This window comes from Danio aesculapii, chromosome 13, assembly GCF_903798145.1.
Source record: "Danio aesculapii chromosome 13, fDanAes4.1, whole genome shotgun sequence".
In the NCBI taxonomy this organism is placed as follows: domain Eukaryota; kingdom Metazoa; phylum Chordata; class Actinopteri; order Cypriniformes; family Danionidae; genus Danio; species Danio aesculapii.
In genome coordinates, this window is record NC_079447.1 from 17,085,224 (window position 1) to 17,112,957 (window position 27,734).

At 34.4% G+C, this 27,734-nt stretch overlaps 2 protein-coding genes across 4 annotated transcripts in view; both read left to right on the top strand.

Annotated features, from left to right (window-relative positions):
• actn1 (actinin, alpha 1) overlaps positions 1-11,557 on the top strand; it is a 71,927-nt gene extending 60,370 nt beyond the window's left edge. The window contains exons 19-22 of one of the 3 annotated variants that reach the window (XM_056471036.1): positions 2,467-2,547; positions 2,718-2,783; positions 6,486-6,644; positions 10,695-11,557. In XM_056471036.1, coding sequence (XP_056327011.1) covers positions 2,467-2,547; positions 2,718-2,783; positions 6,486-6,644; positions 10,695-10,853 — 465 coding nt within the window. In that variant the 3' untranslated portion in view covers positions 10,854-11,557. The remainder of the gene's footprint in view (positions 1-2,466; positions 2,548-2,717; positions 2,784-6,485; positions 6,645-10,694) is intronic. The other 2 variants (XM_056471034.1, XM_056471035.1) reach the window with 2 other exon arrangements.
• Positions 11,558-16,819: 5,262 nt separating this feature from the next.
• On the top strand, positions 16,820-26,843 carry LOC130239734 (cytochrome c oxidase assembly protein COX16 homolog, mitochondrial). Its single transcript, XM_056471047.1, has 4 exons — positions 16,820-17,001; positions 17,146-17,223; positions 18,741-18,809; positions 26,501-26,843. The coding sequence occupies exons 1-4, from the start codon at positions 16,939-16,941 to the stop codon at positions 26,612-26,614; spliced, it is 324 nt and encodes a 107-aa protein (XP_056327022.1). The 5' UTR covers positions 16,820-16,938; the 3' UTR covers positions 26,615-26,843.
• Positions 26,844-27,734: the final 891 nt, after the last annotated feature.

The window sequence follows — 27,734 nt, forward strand, 5'->3', positions numbered from 1 at the left end:
ATTTCTGTGTGGAGTTTGCATGTTCTCCCTGTGTTGGCGTGGGTTTCCTCCGGGTGCTCCGGTTTCCCCCACAAGTCCAAAAACATGCGCTATAGGTGAATTGGGTAAGCTAAATTGTCCATAGTAAATGAGAGTGTATGGATGTTTCCCAGTGATGGGTTGCAGCTGGAAAGGCATCCGCTGCATAAAACATATGCTGGATAAGTTGGTGGTTCATTCCGCTGTGGTAACTCCTTTTTAATAAAGGGACTAAGCTGAAAAGAAAATGAATGAATGTTTACAACTAGAGTTTTCGTGTTTTGACACACTAAAGTATGTCGCTAAGAAATAATTACATTAGATTTTTTTGTGGCATGCAAAAAAAAAATCCATTGGCCCAACCAGCCCATTAGAAATAATCATTAGTGTTTAGCCCTGTATAAGTCTAGAATTTCATTCATAATGGTCTTAAAAAGTCTTAAATTTGACTTTGCAAAAAGTCTTGATAAAGAAGAGAGTAAGCCAAAGGAAAGTTGTATAACTCTTTATTTTTACATGCGATCTGACCTTACATGAGAACTTCCCTTACCGTAATATACCTAAAACATGGTTTGCCAAAAAAAGTCATCAATGGAGGGGAAAGAGCTAATCCAGTAAAAGGAATGAGTAGAGCTGCATGATCAGATCATTAAAAGACCACCATCTTAATGCAATCACCTATGATATCTTATTCCTAAATGACGATTCTGCAATATCGGATATCAAAATGATATAAACACTGATAAGGTAAGGTCACAGTCAAAAAGATTAAATGACCTTTAGTAATTTACTTTGGCTTTTCGAATAAAGATTGTCTTTTTACAGAGAGGATGACATGACATGACTGTCATCTGTCACCAAGTCATATTAGTTAAAGCTATATTTGACAAATGCTGATTCCTCCAGTTATGAAACCAGAAGTCAATTTGAGTGAGTCATTGAATAACTCACTCTGACAATTAAAAAATATGAATTCACATTAAACAGATGATGACAGTTAACATTTTAACAGAACGTACAAACAGCTGTTGTTTAGTTTTCTCTTCAGAAATCATGTGTGAACCTTGACCTCAAATTTAAGCTAAAACAAAAAAACATGGTTATTCTCAATTATGCGCTTGTTAAGTTGTGACGCATGTGTATGAAATACTGTGTTCGGGTTCACGCCACTACTCATTTGAATAGAGAAAATATTTGTTTATGACCACGTTTTAGTCCTATCACACATTAAAGTGAATTTTCTATATTATCATAGTGTACACATCGGTCTCTGGACGTGCTGCTTCACAAACATCAATATTTTAACAATTTTTAAAAAATGAAGCACTTTCTGGCCATCTGATATTAGCCATGGATATGTACATTGCGATCGTGAATTTTCAAAAGTAATACAGCGCTTTGTAAACGGTTGTTATTACCATTTGTCAAGTCTCCCCATACAGTTTGATAGCTTGGAACCAGAAGCCGCTTCGCGTGACGTCACACTTAACAAGCGGATTCCAGAGTCATGCAGCTCTCTCAGGAAGTAGATTTTATTGAATTGTGATTAAAAGAAATTCACCAGGTAAATGATCAAAATATACAAGCAGGGCCTAAAAATAACACTTTACCACACCTGTATTGATGGCTTCAATAAATTTACTGGCCATATAAAGTAAAACTGTGCATTATTGGTGTAATAATCAGACATAAACAAATCCAGTTACATCCAGTTACTATAACTGATGAATTCTTTATAATCATTAGTCAAATATATCAAGTAAATAACACAAATTCTGTTCAAATGTAAAGTATTTCATGATATTATTTAGCAATATAATATTATTAATATTATTTAAAGATTATTATTAAAAGCTTCATGTTTGATTGATGTTTCTTTACTTTAAAAAGCTTTTATTGTGGCCTACTTACTATTAAGGTACAAGAAATCTTTTTTATTTTGTTTACAACAGATTTAAAAACCTTGGTGCATGTTAAATTTTTGATGCATTTTCCATTTGACAAGCGTTTCTTTTAGGCCCTGTAAAGTATATTTATACATGTGTATTTATATATATTTAAACATTTATTTTATATTCCATATCAGTGCATTTGTATAATTGACCTGATTTGCACACAGTTAAATTACACCAAGCATCACCCACACAAGCCCCAGATTAGATGCTGCCACGCTGAAAGCTAACACTGCTAAAAACCCACACAGACACCTTAACAGCATTAAAAACCCACAGTTAACTGAGCACAGATCATGTCAGATGTGTCCTCACGATCACTCGCCCTGCTCACGCCACAGTGTGTGCTAACAGTTGTGCACTTTTCTCTTGTCCTGTGTGTTTGTGTTGTGTTTGTTCACCTCTGCATGGACCCTGTTCACCCCTCCACACGTGTGCATGCCAAACCCTCACCCTTCACATGCGTGTCCCGCATGCCCACGGCTCTGCCACCCAGGACCACTCGGGCACTCTGGGCGCTGAGGAGTTCAAAGCCTGCCTTATCAGTCTGGGCTTCGATATCGGGAACGACGCTCAGGTACACACACACCCACAGCAGACACGGAGATCAGCCATTAACCACCATTTCTTTTGTTTTTGTTTCCTTTCTACTTTTGCTTTTCTTTCAAACTTTCCTCTGAAATGACTCTCCTCATCTGTACTCGCTCTGCTCTACTGGTTGTGTTTGTCCCTCGTGGGCTCCTGTAGAAGAGAACAGGCATGATGGATGCTGAGGACTTCAGAGCGTGCCTCATCTCCATGGGTTATAATATGGTAAAACAGAGTATTGGAAGTTTGTGATCAGGGTAAACGTTGGATAATGAACTCAGGGTTCATGGAATTTCTGGAATATCATAGAATTTTAAAAAGTTTATACCAGATATTAGGTGTGTCCCAAATTGCATACTTGTGCACTATTCTATGCCATTTTGTAATATAAATAGTAATGCAATCACACTGAAAATTCTAGAAAAGAATAAGTTAAAAAGAAGTGTGAAATGTTGAACATTTTACACACTTAACGCTCTTTTCATTTGGATTCTGCTAGCAAAAATCTCCCACATAAGTGATTATACCACCTCCCGATGGTGAATGCGGATGTACAGTACTCATGTCTGGTAGTATTTGATCGTTTGGTCATTTATTTAAACGTTGCCTGGGAAACGGTTTGAGTGTTCGTTTAGTAAAAAAACATTAGTGTTCCCTTTGGAACTACACGCTTAAGTGTAAAAGTCTAGAGCAGGTGTGTCCACTCGGTCCTGGAGGGCCGGTGTCCTGCAAAGTTTAGCTGCAACGTCCTTCAACACATGCTGCCTGAAAGTTTCTAGTATCTGAAAGAGCTTGATTAGCTGGTTCAGGTGTGTCTGATTAAGGTTGAAACTAAAGTTTGCAGGACACCGGCCCTCCAGGACCGAGTTCGGACTCTCCTGGTAGTGTACAAGTATGTAGTGTGTTTTTTGGGACACAACTATTGAAAGTCTTTTTTTTTTTTTTTGATCAAGTCATGTAATATTAGGGACTTTTCACTAATTTTATCTATTTTTTGCACGTCATGATTTTGCCAAGTACAATGTATTCCTGGATTAACATCTACATTGATCCTGGAACATCATTTTTGTTTGAAAATGTAATCATACCTATTCCCTACCCCTGAACCCAACAATAACTCAAAGTTATTCCCAAAATCAGAGCGCATAAAAGTGCATAAACCTAACCATAAGCCTAAACTGAAATATAAACGTTAAATGTATTCCTTAATTCTGATTGGCTGATTATAATGTTGTAACGTTATAATTATAATGTTGTTAGGATCGACATAGATGTTAATTCAGGAACATGTCTGTCTTGGTGAAATCAGGTTGGTGATTTTTTCCAGCTCTATAGTATTTTTTTATTCCCCTCAAAGGAGTGCTGAAGTCAAATGCAGTCACAAGACTGTAGGAACAATAATATCAATTTTAAGAGCTTTGGATTCAAAATGACAAGTGCTAAAAAATTTTACGACAGAAAAGCTAAATGTAAAGTTTGTGAAACTAATATTGAGCTATCACACAAACAGTAACAGTAACTTTTGAAATTCTGAGGTAAATTATCCATTGTTCTCATAATGGCTATTAAAGCCATGTAAAATTATATTCAAGCTAAAACCTTTTTAATAATATGTTATTATTCCAACATATTGTTTTAGTATTATTATTAATATATAAGCACAACAGCGGCCTGCTTTTCTATTTATTTGATGTCATGGAAGTTCAGTTATTTACTCAGGGAATTTGTTATTTGGCTTAAAGTGGGAACCCTGTGAACTGGTAAATCACATGATCCCAATGGACAGTTATAATCGATCTGGATTATTCTGGTAAAGCAGAGATTTGTGGTCTACAGTTATGACTGTGTAAAAATAATTAAGAGACCACTTCATTGTTTCTCTGGAGTTTTTTCCATTTTTAAGTTATGTGTTTGAGTGAAATGTAATATGAACATGTAATATTTTACTTAATATCGTAAACTACTGATGGCATATGTTCTGAATTGTAAATGATTTTGCTGTTGCACAAAATAACCAGAAATAGACATGTTTTCTGACATGTTCTTATTTTAGACAACAATGCTTTCACTTGAGTTGATTTTCAATTCCTTATCATGTAAGACTCAGCTTTCATCTGATTTAGGAGAGATTTCCTGAAAGCTAGGTTAGTTACATCCACTGTAGGATGATTATTTGATGACGAATAATAACGAACGATGATGAATAATGGTAAAAGAGGATTGCAGTTGAGTTAAAGATTTTTGTCTGAATTTCAGTAATTATGTTCTATTGTTTTGTTATTTTCATTAGCAATAATCTTTTAATAACTTTAATATTTTGTTTTACGTTTTTAGTCATTTTAGTTCTTTAACTTCTGCCAGGAAAACATTTCTTATTTTAGTTAAAGCTTTTTGTTTACCAAAAGCAGTTTCTAGTGCTAATCTGCTTTTAGATATTAATCAGTTAAGATAATTCTAATAAACAATTCTAATCTCTAATCTGGTAAAAAAAAACATTTTTGGAAAGTGATATCTAAGTATTCCTGGTTTTAAAACTGTATTATTTTTTTAGACCTTAGCCTTCCCTGTTTTCCCCTGTGAATTCCCAGATTCCAGTTTCAGCCCCGTGAATTAGACAATTATAATCTCTAATCTTGATACTAATCAAGTATCGTTATATAATGTTATATGTTATCTAATGTTAAGTATTCTTGGTTTTATCCCTTATGGATCACTATTTAAAATACTCAGTGGGAAAACTTGTGTTTTTAGGAGTTATTATGAGACTTTTTAACTTTCATAATTAAAAAAATTAATTAATTATACAGTCCTCAGCATATATAGGTACACCCCTCACAAATCTATCTTTTAAATTCATATTTTTAATAGGAAGCTTTACAATATTATATTTGTGCATATACATTAGATTAGTGAGTACTGAAGCCAAATCTGGACAAAATAACTTGACTAACAAAATAACTTACAATAGCGATTTAAAAACTAGTACACCCAAATTTATATGTTATTGGAAAATATTAAATACAAATTTAAAAAAGAGGAAAAATCAAGAGAAGCAAAAATGGAAAAATTTAGTTAAAACTTTGTAGGGTTTTTTTTTTTGCAATATTTTGCTTGAATTTAATTGTATTTTCTTTCAATTTCTAAATATGTTCGGTGACTAAAATATTATTTTAATAAATATATCAGTTTAATAAATCTGTTTTGTTTAAATGCACCAAAATACGCTGCCAATATTCACTGAGAAATGGAGAAAAATATTCATTTTCAAAATGGGGTGTACTCTATGCTGAGCACTGTATATATGCAGTTGAAGTCAGAATTATTAGCCCCCCTTTAAATTCTTTTTTAAATATTTCCCAAATTATGTTTAACAGAGCAAGGAAATTTTCACAGTATTTCTGATAATATTTTTTCTTCTAGAGAAAGTCTTATTTGTTTTATTTCGGCTAGAATAAAAGCAGTTTTTATTTTTTTAAAACTCATTTTAACGTTGAAATTATTAGCCCCTTTAAGCTATATATTTTTTCGACTGACCATCGTTATACAATAACTTGCCTAATTACCCTATGCTGGCTAGTTAAATTAATTAACCTAGTAACGCCTTTAAATGTCAGTTTAAGCTGTATAGGAGAGTCTTGAAAAATATCGGGTCAAATATTATTTACTGTCATCATGGCAAAGATAAAATAAATCAGTTATTAGAAATGAATTATTAAAACTATTATGCTTAGAAATGTGTTGAAAAAGTCTTCTCTGTTAAACAGAATTTGGGGAATTCAACTGTATATATTGACATTGTAATCAATGTCAGTGAAGTTACCATACATGGTTCTTCTCTCGATAAAGATTAAATATAAAGATCATTGATGAACAACCTATCACACTGTCTTGTTGGACCACTACTGAGAAGTGTTTTCCGTTGTGTAGGGAGAGGCGGAGTTTGCTCGCATCATGAGCATCGTGGATCCCAACAGACTGGGAGTCGTCACATTCCAGGCCTTCATTGACTTCATGTCCCGCGAGACGGCCGACACGGACACTGCAGATCAGGTCATGGCATCATTTAAAGTCCTCGCTGGAGACAAGGTACAAACCCAGCAGCCAAACATCACTCTCTTAGATTAAAGCATATCTATTAAGGCGAGACACTGCAGGTGAATAGGGCATGTAAATTAGCTAATGGTTTTGACCATACTGCCACAGATAATCAATTATATTAAGAATCTGAGGTATCTTAGATGAAATGTTTTATTAAATGTTAAATTTAAAGGAATAGTTCATCATAAATACAAATGACCTCATCATTTATTCTCCCTCATGTGGCTTTAAACCCTTATGAGTTTCTTTCTTCTGTTGAAAACAAAAGAAAATCTTTTGAATTATGCTGGTTGCTGAAAACAAATACTATGGAAGTCAACGAGTGCCGGCTACCAGCATTTTTCAAGATATCTTCTTATGTGTTCAGCAGAAGAAAGAGACATAAGTAGGATTTGAGAGACAAATGAAGGGTGAGTAAATGATGGTTTTTATTTTAGGGTGAACTATCCCTTTAAATATGTAATGAGGCAATTTTTAGGAAATTTCCATAGTTTTAGCACAAGAATCTGAAAACTGGATTAAGGAAGATTCAAATGTTTCTTTTTATTACTTCATAATTTAGAAAATATAAAAATATATATACACATTTAAATTTTTTTGTAGAATAAAATGTCATATAGTTAAGCAGATTATGAATAAGATATAGATATGAATACCAGAGATGAGAAGTAACTAATGTACTTAAGGAGATTTTTCTGGTATCAGTACTTTACTCCACTATTTCTTTTTACTTTTACTCCTTACATTTTTACACAATTATCTGTATTTCTACTCCTTACATTTTTAAATCAGGCTCGTTACTTTTGTTTTTGATGTGTTTGATGGTGTGATCTATATTATTTCTTGTCATTGCACAATTTCAGCACCTTTTTTGATGCAGTCAGTCTATTTTCGTCATTGCACACCTGCATGCTGCAGTACGAGGCTTTTTCAGCCAAGGCTATCACGCACCTCATGTAGGCTAGTTTATGAAGATTACTATGAGAAAGGCAAGGATGACTACGCAGATGAGATGGGGGAGACGGCGAATTTAACATGACTGATGCTGCCCCGTTTACATGATAATAAGACACATTTTGCTCGATCAGACCACAGGTAAACAAGAGAATCACATTCCAGTTCCAAAGTATGCCGTATATGTAAATGTATTAACAGAATTAATGTTTATCTATTAATATAAAATATTCACAGTACCCTGGAAAAAAACACACTAAACAACAGGTTATGTGTGAGAGCTGCTATATATATATATATATATATATATATATATATATATATATATATATATATATATATATATATATATATATATATATATATATATGTATATAATTTTTTTAAATTTATTTTATTTTTCAGTCAAATACGATAAGTATTTTTTTTAGCAAAAGAAAATACATTTTCAATTAAAAAAAAAATCATATATAAAACTTGAAAAAATTTAGTGTAAAATGCAAGACATTATTTATAAAGATATACAGGCCTACGTAATTATTTTTAGAGTGTATGAACATGAATGGCAGCTGTTTTTGATCTAACAGCCGCAAAACTACATGATGAACACTGAGTTTGCGTCAGGATGATGATACATGGGGGAAACCGGATATTTACCTATCTAGTGAAACTAAAACATGTAGTAGTAATGGGTACTTTTTACTTAAATACATTTTTGAGGCTGTACTTCTTTACTTTTACTTGAATACAAAAGTGTAGTCAGTACTTCAACTTTTACCAGTCATTTTAAACATGAGTATCTCTACTTCTACTTGAGTAAAGGATTTGTGTACTTTTGCCATCCCTATTGATTGCAACTGTAATGTTCGGTGAATATAAGTGGAGTTTTATGCCTCAGTGCAGGAGAAAAAACTCAATTTGATAAAACAGCCTTTAAAAATATGTAATGCAATATAAATCTACAGACACAAACTGATACATTCAGTTAATTAATTAATTAATCAATCAATTTTTTTTTATCATTTACCTTACTATTACCTCACCTGGTGGTCGATGAGGAGATTCCTCCCAAAATTTGTAAAGTGCTTTGAGTACCCAGAAAAGTACTACATAAATGTAAAGAAATATTATTATTATTATTATTATTATTATTATTATTACTACAACCAAAGTTTACAACAGACTAATTTACAACAGAACAAAACAAACCTTAATAAAAACAAATAAATATTTGATAAACTATATGAAGAATTTCAATAAAACACAATAAAACTTTAAATAAAACATTAAAAGGCAGAAAAGTGTCAAAGTGCTACTAGTGTATGTATCAAACGCCATTTTTAATCCCCGCCACCACTTTGAAGTGCGTTTCTCTTCATTAAGTAAACAAAGGAAGTTTACATGAACATACTTTCGATTCCTTGATTTTGGCTTCATATGTCCACTCCAGCACCTATATGTCCCAGAGCACAATGCGATTGTGATGTCACAACAGTGTAGTTCTCAAATGGCCAAGGGTTTAGTGCTCTCCATTTATTCAGATGCTCCGCCAATAGTGCACACTTGTGTAACGTAATTAATGATGACTAAATCAATGAAAGACTGAGGGAATTAGTGTGTAAAGGGCATAAATAATGCAGTCATAGATGTACTTGAAATTGAATATTGAGTAGGGGGCGGGGCTTTATTTGCTTATAGCCAACTAACAGTAAAAGGAGGCATGGTTAAAAATACTGCGGCTGAAGCTCTCAAACTGACATCAACAGAGAAGGACTCCCACTCCAAACGTGAAAGGAAATGGTCAGACTACGATTGAAGATTACCAACACAAAGGCTGCATTTGAAAGGGCATACTTCCGTAATATAAAGAATGTTAAAAACTGTATGCGACTCGACACTCGAGTATTCATTCATAGTATTCGAAAAACTGTATATGAGAAGTACCTGGATGACCTACTACTTCCGGTGAGATTTTGAAGTGCGCATCTGATGGGCTATACACTATACCATGATGCCATGCTAGAGAATTCTTGAATATGATTGAAGTGACTCAAATGACTCAGGCAGGTCATGTGACAATGACAAATGGAGGATGCAGTACCTTCGAGATAAATAAAGAGCCATTTCAGATTTTTTTTGGCAAAATGCATTTTTTAAAGAGCCAGTGGGGGTGGGTGTGTGTATATATATATATATATATATATATATATATATATATATATATATATATATATATATATATATATATATATATATATATATATATATATATATATTTGAAGAAACCTCTAAATGCCATCTGAAATGTGAGATTAGTATTTTTCTTAGCTTCCTATGTTTGTTCTAGCATTAGCAATGAAAAGAAGTTATTCAGCACTATAAAAGTTAAAATTTTGAGCCCACACACAAGAGTCTAAATATATATATAAATATATAACAACCACCATTTATGTCCATGCAAAAATAAACAAATAATGAAGCATCACATGTTGAGCAAATCCATGTATGAAGAAAGTACAATTTATAGTTTTTATTTTTTTCGCCATGAATATTGTTTGAATTTACGTGTGCGAAGTTACTATTGAAATGTAAGTTGCATGCCCTTTATTGGTGTCGTGATTCAAGTTAATCCACAGTGCCGCACACAAGCATTGTTTGATACATCCTTTTATTGTAAACAGAGTTCTTATTCATTTTGCTGTAAAAATTATACAATAAAAAGGTAACTGTAATTGTATTTTCAATAGGAAACTGATTTCTAGTGATGGTTATAATTTTTGAAACTTTAAAATATTATTGAAGAGAGACAGCTGGAGAGCCACATATTTTTAGTCAAAGAGCCAGATGTGGCTCCCGAGCCATAGATTCCCTACCCCTGATATAGAATGTAGTTTTTTAATGGTTGTGTAGTAAATTCCAATTGAAATGCAGCACTACTTACTGAGTAGTAGGCGATTTCAGATGCAGCCAAACACTTTTTTCAGTGAATTAACTTAAAGTATAACAATATGCACTACAAAATAAACACGGTAAATTTTGATTTCACACAAAGCTCAATGAACACATTTCCCTGTCTTGCTGCAGAACTATATCCTGGCGGATGAGCTGAGGCGTGAGCTGCCCCCCGACCAGGCCGAATACTGCATCGCCCGCATGACGCCTTACAGCGGGCCCGATGCCATCCCGGGAGCGCTCGACTACATGTCCTTCTCCACCGCCCTGTATGGGGAGAGTGACCTCTGAACCGTGACCTGCCTTCTCCTACAAACACACACAGAAACACATATTCATACACACACACAGCTCGCACACTATGAGATTAACAGTGGCTCTTAAACGCTGATCTGGAACCAACATGCAGAACTGGTCCCAGATCAGCCAATCAGAGCAGCTTCCATCAGCTCCACCCAATGACGTTGGCTCGTTTTTTTGTATCGTCCTTTCAGCCCTTACTGTGTGTCATATACGACTTCCTGCTCTTTCTCTCCAGTGTGTTCATGAAGTCTGTCTTGCCTGCTTTAGGGATCGTGTCAGAAATGCTGCCTTCACGCGCTCGTCTGGATATCACATTAGAGAAACCAGGTACATTATGCAACAAACGGTTTGAAATATGTGTAACGGCAGCATCATGTGACCTCTGACTGCATGTTGATGTGATGCGATTGGTTCACTTTTTTACCTTCAGTAAATGCTCGTTGATGAGACGGCGAGTCAGATTTCATGAACAGATCTTCTCCTTTTCTGCTTCCAAGTGCAACATTGAAAAACTTCCCCACGGGAGGAATGTTTTGTGTATTTTTACTTCTTGTTTTGTTTTTTCTCCTCTTCATAAAGGAATAAAGGTAACATATTTTATTATACAGAACAAAAAAAGGTATTTTTCTTCACCTTATTAAAAAAAAACGTTTAAAAAAGATGAAAATTTAAATAAAGAAACGATCACAGTTGTTGTGTGTTTGTGTTTTTAATTGCTTATCTAGAAGAAGAGTGTTTACTTAGCTAAGGTAATGGGGTATGTGCACACGGACAGCCAGCCCAACGTGACAGTGAACTTTTACAAAATCGGCACATTGAAGATCTGTTTTGTTTAAAAATCAGTGATCTTCACTGCCTAATAGATATTTGATATAAAGTGGGTCTCAGACTGGATAAGAAGCACTGCATTAAATTCCATTTTTCCATCTCTTTAAAATATGAAAATTTGTTTTACCCCAGTATTTTCAATGGACTTTCTGCGCTAGCCTGCTGCTACTGACGGCACTACCGATTACACAGACTTTCATATCATTTAAGCTTGAACAACTAAACGAATGCTTAAGTCTATTTAACTGATTGTATTTTAATCACATTACAACATCGATGCTGTAAAAGGAACCGTATATTCTTTAAAATAGTCACAAAACCTTTCACTGGAAGTTTAACGTTGGCTGAAAAACACTAGCTATGCAAATAGTCCATTTGGTTTAATTGAAAAAGACAATACATTATAATTTTTTTAAATGTATTATTCATTCAATATGACATGAACTACTAATGAAATATGCTAGAGTAAGCCCATGAAACTGGATTATCTTAAGATTGATATATGCCGTTGTTACTGTACAGTGGAACTATAATATTTGATTAAATCGTTTTTTAGGTTTTATATGAGTTTATATTTCAGTTAAATGTTTGTGTACACTGAGCCTCCCCTTACAAAAAATCCCTGCAGGTTTTTTAAAGTAATACTGCAGTTTTAGTTAACTTCTGAAAAGTTACGTTTTTTAAGTATATAGCAGTATTACTGTGACAACTGAAGTACTACAAAACAACTAACTGCAGTACATCTACTACAATACAACTGAAGTACTACTACAGTACAAATGCAGTACAACTACTGCAATTAAACTGAATTACTACTACATACAACTACTGTAATAGTACTGAAGTGATACTACTACTATAATGCCGTACAACTACTGCAATTCAACTGAAGTACTTCTACAATGCAACTGCAGTAAAACTACTTTTCCTTCTCGGTGGACAATGGTTTTCAAATGAGGTTTCAGTACTTCAGCTGTATTGTTGAAGTACTACCACAATATATTGTATTGCACTTTTCAGAAGTTAAACTAACTACAGAAATACATCTACTATACTGCAATATATAATAAAACTAAAGTGCACTTTTAATACTTCTGTACCTAAGTGCAATAAATTCTATAACATATCACTATATTGCCCCTCTAGGTTTAATTCAAGTTACTTCAGTTGTACTGCAGAATTTACTGCTGTTGAACTTTATTTTATTGTAGTTGAACTGTGTTTATAACTCATTATACTGTAATTTCGCAGTTGCATTGAATTGTGCCACAGTTATCTTTGTATATAGGCTACTGCTGTTGTACTGTTCAGTTTACTGCATTTATTTTCTTATTCGTTTTTGAAATTAAACTCTGAAACTTCTAATTTCAACATTACTTGAATCCAAAAAACATCCCTGAAAAAAAGTATAAAATCTTCTTGGAAGATGTTGAAGAATAAACCCCTTGGAACACAAGTGCAGTTCTTACCAGAGCATTGGCATATTAGACTACAGCAGCACAAGTGGAGTTTACTTGTTTTTACTTCAGTTTACTGCAACTTATACTGCTGTTGAACTTTATTGTACTGTGTTTGAACTGTGTTTATACTTCATTGTATTGCAATTTTGCAATTGTACTTAATTTGGTTGTAACGAGTAGTTATTTGAGTTACTGTTGCCTTTCTATCAGCTGGAACCAGTTTGGCCATTCTCCTCTGGCAATAAGCAAGGCAATTGCGCCCAAAGATCTGCCGCTCACTGGATATTTTCTCTTTTTCAGACCATTCTCTGTAAACCCTAGAGATGGTTGTGCGTGAAAATCCCAGCAGATCAGCAGTTTTTGAAATACTCAGAGCAGGCCGTCTGGCACCAGCCCCATTCTGATGCTTGGTTTGAACTGCAGCAGATCGTCTTGACCATGTCTACATCCCTAAATGCATATGTAATGAGTTGCTGCGTTAATTTGCGTTAACAAGCAGTTAGACAGGTGGACCTAATAAAGTGGTGTACCTAAGAGTGTATTTCAAAATATAAAAAAGAAATAGTCCGTTACATGTGCCAACTATTAAAAATCAAATACCATCATATATATCATTAGCAGGATATGTGGTGACTTACATTGTGATATAAGATTTTAGATGTTTGTCATATCACCCATATAAAGATAGATATATATATTAGGGGTGTAAAAGATCACTGTTGATCAAGAGAGATTCAGTTTTTAGACAATTTTTTTTATTTCTTTACAAACAATTAAATAACACGGAAGTACTGCGAGAACAGTTTATAGTTGAGATAGAAACACTGATGTTTATGGTACAGATTCAAATCTGTTGACGCCAGTGGTAAGTGCGTCGACACATGCACTCCTGTGCTTACTGCGACCCGAGTTCGATTCCCGCCTCGCGGTCCTATGCTGATCCTTCCCCTCTCTCTGCTCCCCATGCTTTCCTGTCAATACTCTCTACTGTCCTGTCCATTAAAGGTAAAAACCCGAATAAATAATTATAAAAAATAAAAAGATTAAAATCACTGTTTAATGGAACTTGACGCTGGTGAATGTTGTAGCAATTACATTGTGTAACCAACAGGTGGCGACAAACAACCATCAAAAGATGTCACTAAATAGGTTTTCAAAAATGATCCACCTGTAATGAAACATGACGTTTTATGTGTGAATTGTTGAATCATTCATTGAAAATAAATATGATCTGTTGTACAAGATGTTAGATTTCTATATGTAGCATTATCAGCAACAGCAGCAAAGATCATTTTTCCTATTGAATATTTTTCAGCTGGTTCTTTCTTGATTTTTATTAAAATTACAGGCTCTAAGTTCTAAGTTTAATGAATTGTGTTTTTATTTGTCCTGTAGTAACCTACAATGTCATAGGGTACCACTGAATGCATTTAATTGACAATAGTTAAAGTGGTCCAACAAATACGTAGTTACAAATATACCTTGATTTCTTTCCAGAGTATTAAAATGTCTTAATGAAATAAATAATTTTTTGAAAAATGTTGATTTCATGCTGAACATTCAAGTTCATCCAACAGCAGAGCTTTATTGAATTAACATTCATTCAACAGTGGAAAGGTTGTAGCTTCAACAGTGTATCTGAATCAGGTTTGCACCATCAAATAATGTTTTTTTTTTTAATAATAAAAACAGATTCAAGAACACAGAGTTACAGAGAACTGATGATCAACTGTTAACAGGAAGAATCACAGAAGAATCAAAACATTTTAGTACATCTTGATCTGTTTTTCATTACTGAAATAATATTACTTGATTAGGCAGTTTGAAGAATATCATGAAAAAGCCCTTCACCAGCATTACATCAGTGCATGAGAGAGAAATTATTGCACATGAAATCTGATGAATTATTATTTTGTTATAGTTTCATATACCCTCATAAGTATGAACGTATGTTGTGGTTGCTTTTTACTGAAACTAGAAGCTTTCACTTTGTGTTTCACACAATCCATGTTCATGTTTTGTTGAAATTTAATAAAAGGAATAATGCAACATTTTGCTCCATTTAAAAATTAATTCATGCTGCTTTTGACCAAGTAACGTATATCCACATCTTATAATGTTTTGAATAATAATAACAATTACATACTAATGCTTGCATCATAACAGTGATCCTAATTGAAATATTAATTATTATAAATCAAGCAATTTGACAATCTGCAATAAATTTCTGATTAACATGCATTTTACATTAATAAAATATAAAAGAATATAATAATGCTCATGACAGTCAATATTATTATACTGCAATTTGTGTAAACTTTGCATTTTACTTCAATAAAAGACATGTTATGAAAAAAAATAATGTGATGTTTGTTTTTTAATAAACTTCAATAAATGCAAAGTGGTTGGAACTACAATAATACTTGTAAATACATAGTTAAAATAACAAATTAAAAAGAGTTTAGTTAGAACTACAAGTTACACTTGACACTCACAGGCCACCACTCTATTAGGTACACCTTACTAGTACCGGATTGGACCCCCTTTTGCCTTCAGAACTGTCTTAATCCTTCGTGGCATAGATTCAACAAACTACTGGAATGATTCCTCAGAGATTTTGGTTGCTGCAGATTTGTCGGCTGTACATTCATGATGTGAATCTCCCGTTCCACCACATCTCAAAGGTGCTCTATTGGATTGAGATCTGGTGACTGTGGAGGCCATTTGCGTACATTGAACTCATTGTCATGCTCAAGAAACCAGTCTGAGATGATTTGCGCTTTGTGACTTGGCGCATTATCCTGCTGGAAGTAGCCATCAGAAAATGGGTACACTGTGGTCATAAAGGGATGGATATTACTGCAGTTATATCTCTATATACTGCTGTTGTACTGCAGTTTTACTTCAGTTTACTGCAGTTATTTTTTGTAAGGGTAGAAACTGCATAACATTACCTTTGTTGTATATAAATAGAAGTCATTATGCAAAGAAAAACAATGAACCAAGAAATAAGTCCAAGAAAGCCATAGTAAACCTTCAGATAATTCTGGTTTTGAGTCGTATTGTGATTTGTTTTCTCCAGTGTTTACATTGCTTATATGGAGAAATGTTTTGAGTTAATCATTGTTTATTCTTTATAACATTATTTACTAATTAATAATCACTTAAATATGCTGTAGAAAAAAGATTCAAGTCTTGGCAATCGGCTTACTCTCCTGTGACATGAATCAATGTTGATGTACATGAATAGGATGTGAATATTACGAATAGGATGTTGTGACAGCATAAAAGGAAACAATTTGATTATTGTTCTTCCTGTGACTGTTCCTATGACAGAAAAAATGTGACATTTTTAATTTGGTCAAAGGTACACAGACATATAGAGGGTCTCAAAACTAGCTTACTTAGTGTAAAACGAAAATTTCATTATTTTGTCTAGAACAAAGAGCTTTAATTGATACGTTAACTTAAATCTTTTGACTTTTATGTCACAGATTTAATAAAAATTCTAGTTGGTGGCCAGATTACCTGCTCTCTAGCTTCTTCTGTAAATAGATATACTAATCATTACTAGTCGATTTTTTTTATTTATTACTCAACTTTGAACAACCATTTTTAAAAGTGGAACCCATTAGCCTCTCTTCAGTCCCACACGGACGGATTATGCGGCTGTACGAGGGGTTGTCGGTTTACATGGCGGCGCCCTGTAGAGACATGTTTAGTTATGTCCTACTGACTTTATTATAAATCATGTGTAATTGTAGCACGACGTGGATGAACTAAACATGTGGAATCAAGTTCGTAAGCTGCAAAATAACCGGACAGTGAAATACGGGGTCCCGATGCTGGTGAGCGTCTTGACAGTGTGCTGAAATAGATTTAATTTACGCTCTCCCAGCAATGTAAAACGCCGTTATCTAGTTTCTGTTTTTGTGAAATCAACCAGCAATGTTCCTGCTCATATTTCTTGTTTGTATGATGTTTGTCTGAAGCTGCTGATCGTGGGAGGCTCGTTTGGTTTGAGAGAATTCACTCAGATTAGATATGATGCACAGAAGATCCAAAGAAAGGTAAGTGAAAGTATTGACTTAAAGTGGGTTTTATATTCGTTCATTTTTGATCATTTGTGACGTGCTACCTTGAATATTTGGTCTCAAAGGAACAATGTGGTACTTTGCTAGTCATTGGCTGCTAATAGGATTTCCCTATTTAGGATTTACAAAAATACTTTTCTGAATTTATAATAAGAAGGTGAAAGTCTGAGTGTGCGAATATAAAATCTACTTAACATCAATAGTGAAAGCTACACTAACTGACCACTTTATTAGGTACACCTTACTAGTACCATGTTGGACCTCCTTTTGCCTTTAGAACTGCCTTAATCCTTCGTGGCATAGATTCAACAAGGTACTGGAAATATTCCTCAGAGATTTTGGTTCATATTGACATGATGGCATCACACAGTTGCTGCAGATTTGATGGCTGTACATCCATGATGTGAATCTCCCATTCCACCACATCCCAAAGGTGCTCTATTGGATTGAGTTCTGGTGACTGTGGAGGCCACTTGAGTACAGTGAACTCATTGTCATGTTCAAGAAACCAGTCTAAAAGGATTCACGCTTTATGACAAGGCGCATTATCCTGCTGGAAGTAGCCATCAGAAGATGAGTACACTGTGGTCAAATAGGGATGGACATGGTCAGCAACAATACTCAGGTAGACAGTGGTGTTGACATGATGCTCATTTGGTACTTATGGGCCCAGAGTGTGCCAAGAAAATATCTCCCACACCATTACACTACCACCAGCAGCATGAACCATTGATACAGGCAGGATGGATTCATGCTTTCATGTTGTTGATGCCAAATTCTGACCCCACCATCTGAATGTCGCAGCAGAAATCGAGACTCATCAGACCAGGCAACGTTTTTCCAATCTTCTATTGTCCAGGTTTGGTGAGCTTGTGTGAACTGTAGCCTCAGTTTCCTGTTCTTAGCTGACAGGAGTGGCACCCGGTGTGGTCTTCTGCTGCTGTAGCTAATCCGCCTCAAGGTTGGACTGGCTGTGCATTCAGAGATGCTCTTCTGCATACCTCGGTTGTAATTATATGGTTATTTGAGTTACTGTTGCCTTTCTATCAGCTTGAACCAGTCTGGCCATTCTCCTCTGGCATCAACAAGGCATTTGCACCCACAGAACTGCCACTCACTGGGTATTTTCTCTTTTTCAGATCATTCTCTGTAAATCCTAGAGAAGGTTGTGCATGAAAATCCCAGTAGATTAGCAGTTTTTGAAATACTCAGACCAGCCCATCTGGCACCAACAACCATGCCACGTTCAAAGTCCCTTAAATCACCTTTCTTCCCCATTCTGATGCTCAGTTTGAACTTAAGCAGGTCGTCTTGACCATGTCTACATGCCTAAATGCATTGAGTTGCTGCCATGTGATTGTCTGATTAGAAATTTGCATTAATCAGCAGTTGGACAGGTGTGCATAATAAAGTGGCTGGTGAGTGTAGAAAAAAGCTATTAAAAGCTTTAATTTTATTGTTCTTAACATAACTATTTTTGGTGTTTGATTTAGTTGGACCCAGCACTGGAAGCCCGGGTGAAGAGTCAGAAACAGTCTGTCATCCTTCAGGAGGAATATGAGGTAATGAGAGAGAAAGAGACCCTATGAAATCTTTCTAAAACTCAAACTTTTAACTTTCTGTAAATGTACTGTGTCTTTATATGATAAAAAATACAGTTCCTAATGAAATACCAGTTTAGACTTTAGGCTGTTTGCACTCTATGTGAGTGTGGCCTTTCTAGCTGCAACCCAGTACTGGGAAACATCCATACACACTCATTCACACACATACACTACAGCCAATTTAGTATATTCAGTTCACCTATAGTGCAAGTCTTTGGACTGTGGGGGAAACCCACGCCAACACAGGGAGAACATGCAAACTCCACACAGAAACTGACCCAGCCAGGACTCCAACCAGTGACCTTGCTGTGAGGCGACAGCGCTAACCACTCAGCCACCATGTCGCCACGTGTATATATAACAGGAGTCCCCAATCTCGTTCCTGGAGGTCCAGTGCCCGGCAGGGTTTAGCTCCAACTTGCCCCAACACACCTGCTTGGGTGTTCCAAGTATACCTAGTAAGTCCTGGATTAGCTTGTTCAGGTGTGTTTGATTAGAGTTGGAGTTAAAATCAGCAGGACACCGGACCTCCAGGAACAAGTTTGGTGATCCCTAATAGATAATGTAAGTAAATAATGTAAGATTATACTAAAAGTACACAGAACTACACCAAACAACTCCTATAGAGCGGAATTGGACATTTTCTCATTTTCAGTGAATGGGAGACTACAACATATTTTTTACAATCCTATTATTTCCTCAAATAATAAAAGAAAAACTCAACAATAGTGTCATCAAGATTTTCAGAAAAAAAACATTGTGTGAGACTAAATAATAAGAATAACTGATAATATATAACATCAAAAAATAACATCAAATTTATTGTCCTGCTCATAGATGCTGCATTAGAAATACCCTGCATAATTCAAGTTAATTCAGCTTTATTTGTATAGCGCTTTTACAATGTAGATTGTGTCAAAGAAGCTTAACATAGAAGATTATAGTGAATTGAAACCGTGTCAGTTCAGTTTTCAGAGTTTAAGTTCAGTTCAGTGTGGTTTAATATTCACTGCTGAGAGCCCAAACACTGAAGAGCAAATCCATCAATGCGCATATATGATATATATATATATATATATATATATATATATATATATATATATATATATATATATATATATATATATATATATATATATATATATATATATATATATATATATATATATATATATAAATATATATATATATATATATATATATATATATATATTTTTTTTTTTTTTTTTTTTGCTGCAAACATGACATAATACGCACATAAATCAATATAAATGATGTATGTTTTTTTTAAATCAAAATATTAAAAACTTTCAAGGATTTAAGATAACCAGCTTCTGAAAAGGCTCCATACCTTTTACTGATCAAAAAAAAAAAAAAAGTTGGTATCAGGCTGAAGCGATGCTCTGTCAGTAACAGCAGATACACAAGAGCATACTGACACTCACATCTACCGCTGAAACTCAACCAGCACAACACAATCAGGCCCATCACCTTTTGGAAACAGCAGAGGACCTGATCTGTGTTAAAGAGGCTGAAATAAGATAGATCGTAAGCAAATACAGACAGAGTGCTCACCGTCTAGAGGTGGAGATAGATGAATGGATGGATGGATGGATAGATAGATCTATCGACTGATCAATGGAATCTGAGGAGCATTTCCTTTTGCGCTGTGAACATTACCACAACATTAGATCCACATTCTTCTCAAATTTCTAGATCATTACAGCAAATTTGACATCTCTGTCAAATATAGAAACACTGAGGCATATTCTGTGAGAGATCTTCAGTCTGAAATCAACAACTGAAAAATATGTATTGTCCTGTCATAAACAGTGGACAAAACTAGTCTGAAACATTAAAACTTCCTGCATGAATGTACAGCTGTATATTGTAATTAATATGAATTATTATTAATGAAGAATCTAACTAAGGATCAGAGAATCCTTGTAGCAAACTTATGTGTGTGTTGTTTGAAGACAGCCATTCATTTGTGTTGTTTTATTTTTATTTGGTTATATTTATTTGTTTTTTATTTAAATTTTTTTATTTAATCCTATGTTCATTAGTCATTTATATAATTATCATTATATCATTTTATTGATTATTACTTAATGATTTGATTTATTATTGTTTATTATTAGTCATTTTATTATGTTTTTATATTTTATTATTAATATTTTCGTATATTTATTGCTTTATTATTATTTCCTTTTGTCCATGTTGTTGGAATCTTATATCTGTGTGGATTCAAGCGACACTTGTTTTCATGATTAAGAGATAAGAGAATGAATCCATTTTAAGTTTATTGTCTCTGGACAATGTTGTGAAGCAGTCATCCATTACTGTTGCTTGTGGTATAATAACACTTGTTGGATTTATCGTGGTCAGACAAAGTCATCTTACGCAACTAACATTATTCAATTAACTCTGCTCTTTCCTTATCATCTTTACTTCGTCTCCTGCTCCTCTCTGGCTTTCTCAGTCAACTCCTGTATTGACAGGAGATTGTTAATTCAGTTGAACACTGGTTAACAGGTTTGGATATTGGGCGGCTCCGCTGGCTTGTTGTCTGGACACGATCTGGCGTCCGGGGCTAGATCTTATTTATCTTGCATGGAGAGAGTGATCTAACATTAATAATAATTTATATGTTTTCTCATTATCCTTTTGGTAGCCATATTATTTAATTTTTGTCTAATTTGCGTTTCTATTAATTCAATTTCTAATTGTGTTTGTGTGAATTGCTAATAATTAACTTCATCTGTTTGCATATTTATTAAGACCAAACCTAAGGCTGAAATTCCAAACCAAATTGATATGAATTTGGCATATTAGGCATTTGAGACACATAATTACAGGATTCAGGATTTTACTAAAATACTGGAGTATGTTGGATTATTATTAAGATTATTAATAAAGCACAGTAACTAATAAGCATCCTTCAATTAAACATGTCCATATTTGGCACAATATTATACTTGTGTGTGTGCGTGTGCGTGCGTGCGCGTGCGTGCGCATGCGTGCGTGTGTGCACTACTATTTTATTAATTGTTTATGTAATGTGCAATGTTTTGGCAATACTGGACAAGTCATGCCAATAAAGCTCTTTTGAATTGAAAATTAGAGAGAGAGAGAGAGAGAGAGAGAGAACGATGACATTTAAACTAGGTACAAAATATGTATGAATTAATTTGTCTTATTTAAGCAATCCACATGTATATTTATAATTAGAATTTCAGGTATTGTCTTTTTTCTGTCATTTGTATGTCTTGTTATTTTGATTATGTAAGTATATTCCATAATTATTGTATAAATTATTAAGATGCTTTGGCAATACTCCAACAAAAATGTCATGACATTTAAGCAACTTGAACATGAAAAAGAGGTTTAACTTGATTTTACAAAAACACCTAATATGCAAAACTATTTATGTACACAATAAAGTAAAATCAGATAAATCAATTCCTTTTCTTTTCTCCCTAAAAAACATAGAGCTTACTTATTATGCTGAATCTGTTCAAAGGTTCATAAATCACTCATTGACTTCATTGAAAACTCTTGCTTTAAGTTATTAAAAACAACCCTGGGAGACTTTGACGATGTTTTTATTGCACTCTGCTTTTCCGGCTTAAATATATAGCTATTTTTGCTTGTCCTGAAACAAAGCTAATCGGTTGACACGCCTGCTTGTAAAGCCCATTATAAATAATTCAGGAGAGAAAGAGTCATTAAAACAGCTGAAAAAATAAAGCAACAACAACAAAAATCTATTGAATTGAGTAAAATCATGAAATATTGACGAAATGAGAGATGATATTACTTTAAATTATTATTATTTTTTCTTTTTACAAAATTTACGATTTTTAAAAAGAATCATAATACAATTATAAACAAATCACAATATTTTAGTCTGTCATCCTTCAGGAGAAATATAAGGTAGAGAGAGCAAGATAGAGATGAATCTGTGCATGTGTACTAATGTTTTATGGTGTTATAATGTTTTATAGAGCCATCTGCTGTTTTTCTGCAGGATGGTGGTTATGTTTACTCAGTAGTGAGGTTATGTCGGCCTAATGCTTAAACATCTGGCTTGTTAAATGCAGTCGGTGCAGGTTTGGGCCTGGCGCAGGGAGACTGTAATCACAATTTTGTCATGCTGTCATGTAACGCTAGGTTTCTCCAGGGAGACTGACTGACCGAGCTGGTAATTAACGTGCTTTAAGTTATTCTGGAGAGAAAGTGTCTAGTTAGCTGTTTAGTCCCCATGTAAAGTGCACTGGATGGTTCATTAAGCTTTTGCGTTTCAGGCTGTGGGTGGTTGAGGCTGTCCAGAGCAGCGCAGAAAAAGCAGACTGCCATTATACTGAAGCGGTGATTCTCTCTGACTTTTAAAACTTTATTTTTAGCCTTCCAGCCATTTACAAGAAGATACAATACCATTAAATATGACCTTCTGCTAGCAGACGTGTAGTAGAAGAGCGCCCTCAAGTGGCAGAAGCAGGGAGGTTTCGTCATTGGAACCCACTTCATTTATGTTTGTGTATCAGCCTGTTACTTTTGAGCTCAATTACACATTCATTCATTCATTTTTCTTCGGCTTAGTCCCTGATTTATCAGGGGTTGCCACAGCAGAATGAACCGCCAACTACTCTGGCATATGTTTTACGCAATGGATGCCCTTCCAGCTGCAACCCAGTACTGGGAAATTACAAATACACATTTATGATTAATTAACAAACAAACAAATACATTAGTTTAGCTGTTTTGACTCCTCTTTAATAAGTAAGTACATTCATGTTTAAAAGTTTGAGGATTTTATTCAGCATAGATGCATTGAATCGATCTATTTATGCAAAAGATTTTAATGAATGTTTTTTATGATCTTTGTTTTGAATAAGTGGAATTATTTATTTTAGGTCAACTTTTATTATAGTGTATCGTGTAGTCTACTCTCAGAAAAACTCTCAGAAGAAAAGGTACATGGTGGTACAAATAATGTTTAATAAGGAACAGTTTCATACTTTTGTAAAAGTTGTACCTTATATGGTGCAGAAAAGACCTCTTATGATACTGTTCTGTAACTTCTATGGTACAATAGAAATGAAGGTACACAATTGTTCTCATAAAAAGGTACATAAGTGTTGGACAACACTATGCAATATCTAGGAAGTAAAAATATGACTGAAAAGGTAAAGTGATTTTATGAATAATTTCCATATTAAAACATGAATCACCATTTAAAAGCATATGTTTAAAGAAACTCATAAACATTAATTATTAACTTCTATAATACAAAACAACTGGTAAAACAAAACTGTAGGTATGGTAAACTAAACATTTCAGGCATTTTTAATAAATGTTTAGTAAGCATTTTCTGATAAATACATTTTCATTATTGATATCTGCACCTTTTGGTGTTTGCTTTCCACACGTAAGCTGGCAAAAGTCCTGCATATGCAAAGTGTTCATACAGAAATTTTAGTATTGTAAAACTAATCAAACATTGTGCATCTCCTTACAATACTTTTGCTTAATTCTATTTCTATTTTAACTTTTAAGTGATTACAAAAGTATTGTGTGAAAATTGAAGAAAAATATTTTTTTTTATTGTACACAGGAGAATGTGATTCTGTAACATTTTTGTAAAAAATATAGTAAAATGTTTAGCAAAAATAGACCTTTTGATTTGTTAAAGTATTTTTTTTATTTTTTGTTGTAAATGGAAAAGGGGCATTTACACAAAAAGAAACTTTTATTAATAACATTGTTTAAAAATGTATTTGATATTTTATGTTTACTGAAACTAAACTGACACATTTTGGATAAAGCAAAATGCCTTTAAATAGTTCTTGAAGGAACACATTTGACCCTGGTAAGGTACAAAGTGTCTTGTCACTGTAGTGGTACCTTCATGGATCAGATTTGTAGCTTTGATGAAGGTACAATATTGTATCTGCAGGTTTTAAAAACCAACGGTAGATTTTGGTTTCCCATGGTACAAATTATGTCCCATAAAAAGTTACTGCCGCAGTGACAAGGGTTTGTACCTTCATTGGTACAACATTGTACCATTTTTTTCTGAGAGTAGAAATGAGATGAAATAAGTGAATTAATTAACATGTTCTCTTAACTATGTTAAGCGCTGTAAACTAGTTTCAGTTTTTGTAGAATCAACAGTTTTGATAAGAAATAATGAATTGACAAGAAATGTTTATATATATAATATTTATCATAATAGGCCAATCTCTATATTTAGGGGCAGATTTAGTGATTTTGGTGCCCTAAGCAATTTCAGCCAATGGGGCCCAAAATCCTAAAATGCACCATTTGTACTTTAAGTGATTTTGCTGTTTTTCTTCTTCTTAAATTGCTCAATCTACTTTTCTGTTTTATCTTAATGCAAAATAATGACATGTAAAGCATCTTGTAAAAGTTTTTATATAATTAATAATGAATAATAAATGAGGGCGTCACGGTGGCGCAGTGGGTAGCATGTTCGCCTCAGCAAGAAGGTCGCTGGTTTGAGCCTCTGCTGGGTCAGTTGGCATTTCTGTGTGGAGTTTGCATGTTTGCGTGGGTTTCCTTCGGGTGCTTCGGTTTCCCCCACAAGTCCAAAGACATGGTGAATTGAGTGAGCTAAATTGTCCGTAGTGTATGTGTGTGAATGAGTGTGTATGGATGTTTCCCAGAGATGGGTTGCAGCTGAAAGGGCATCCGCTGCGTAAAACGTGCTGGATAAGTTGGCGGTTCATTCCGCTGTGGCGTCCCCAAATTAATTAAGGGACAAGGCCGAAAAGAAAATGAATGAAAAAATGAATGAATTAAAACTAAATATCTACAGATTTGACTGCTGGGCTGCTCCATGATTGAGGGTGGGGAACACATTTGCACAGTTGTAATAATTATGTTCAAGAAAAAAAAATTTAGACCCTCAAAGTACAAATTATGGTTATATTATTATAGAAAATGATGTTGTATAGAGGGTAATATATGTGAGGGGGCTAACTTTTCAAGATGGGTGGTGACCATGGTGGCCAAGTCGGCCATCTTGGATCCAGGCCATCTTGGATCCAACTTTTGATTTTTTTAATAGGAAGAGGGTCATGTGCCACATCATACTTATTGGGAATTTCACAAGAAAAATAATGGTGTGCTTTGTTTTAACGTAACTTTATTCTTTCATGAGCCCCCTCACGTATACTAATGTGCCACAAACAGGACGTTAATATCACCAACAATTCCCATTTTATTAAGGTGTATCCTTATAAATGGCCCACCCTGTATCATTTATAGGTATAATTTATACTTCTAAGTAGTTATTTAGGGACCCTCAGATTTGGGGGCCTAAGCAGGTGCTTACTTTGCTTATTGGTTAAATCCACCCCAGCCTATATTTCAGAAAGATCATGTGACACTGTTTGAATGATTCAGCTTTGCCTGCACATAAATTAGTTATACAATTAAATATATTCAAGCAGAAAATATGATTTTCAACAGCATAAAGAAATCTTTTAAGCTTTACTGTAGGTTCTTGTTCTGTGTGTGTAGCATTCAGGTCTTTTTCTAATTCAGCAGACTTTGTTACAAATTGAATGCCTTTACTATGAATTACTTTTAGAAATGTAATATACTGTATTTTGTTTATACAGAAATTAAAGGATCAGGACTTGGATGGATGGAAGAACATTCGCGGTCCGCGTCCGTGGGAGGATTCAAAGGAGCAGCAGAATGAGCAGCGCGCTCTGCTCAATAAAGGCACATAACACTGAATACTTTAATCTCCCTCTACTGGCCTGAAGATGTAAGCCACTTACCAAAACCAGTGCAGTGTACATTGCTCTTTCCTGTATAAAAATCAGCAATATCTATCTTGATGTTGTTATAGACTATCTAAACCAGATAGACTGCAAATTTGGATTTTACAGGCACATGAAATGTCAGTTTTTTTGTGGGGGGAAGGGGTATCGTTTCTAATACACTTTATTAAGTATGTATAGCTCTCTCCAGTGTTTTTTGTGAATAAATTACGTTACCAGTTTATAATAATGTATAATTCAAGACTCTGGGATGTGGGAAAATGCCCTCTTGTTCATTGTTGATGATTAATTCAATCTAGGCTACCAGATGCACAAAAATAGTATAATCAATGGTAACCAATCATCTCGTAGTGTATTTCGAAGAATGGAATTAATGTCCAGTCACATTTCTATATCGATTCATTTGCATTTAGTGTAGGCGGGAATTTCAGTATCCGGTGTTAGAGCCAGAGAGCAGGAGATGAAGTCTGACACGAAGACGATTCCGTTATTAGAGGTATGTTAAAAGTAACAGTTCAGCTTCCTAAAATATGTGAAATAATCAAAGAATCTGTGCTTTAACTGCAAAACAACGGTCAATAAAAACATTGTGTAAACTGTCACAAACCATGTTAAAGTGTTTACCTCAGAAAGCCATTTTAGTACATGAAACTTGTTAGCATGTGGGAATAACATCGAAAGCAGCGTTTTGCATATGAACTACATGAAACATTCAGCTAACTGTGCACCTTACTCCAAGAAGCATAATGGGTGTGGGGGATATAATGATGATCAGCAGTTTGGACATGATTTTGCTCTCTTCACGCCCTCCAGAAGGTCCTGGTCCTTCTTTCTTTCAATGCAGATTCAGGCTGTTGGCATCTCCAGCTGTAACAGCTGACCTAGACCTTCTGAAGAAGTTAATCCAGCTTGGGGCCTTGTTGTAAATTTCAGCACTGATTCAGTTTGTAGGTTTAAAGAGATTTTTGGTAAGTATTTTTTATTTTTAAAGAATGTTAGCCTAACAGCACTTCAGAAACTGCTGGATTTTCGTGAGTTGATAATATCAACAATGTAAAATTCAGCT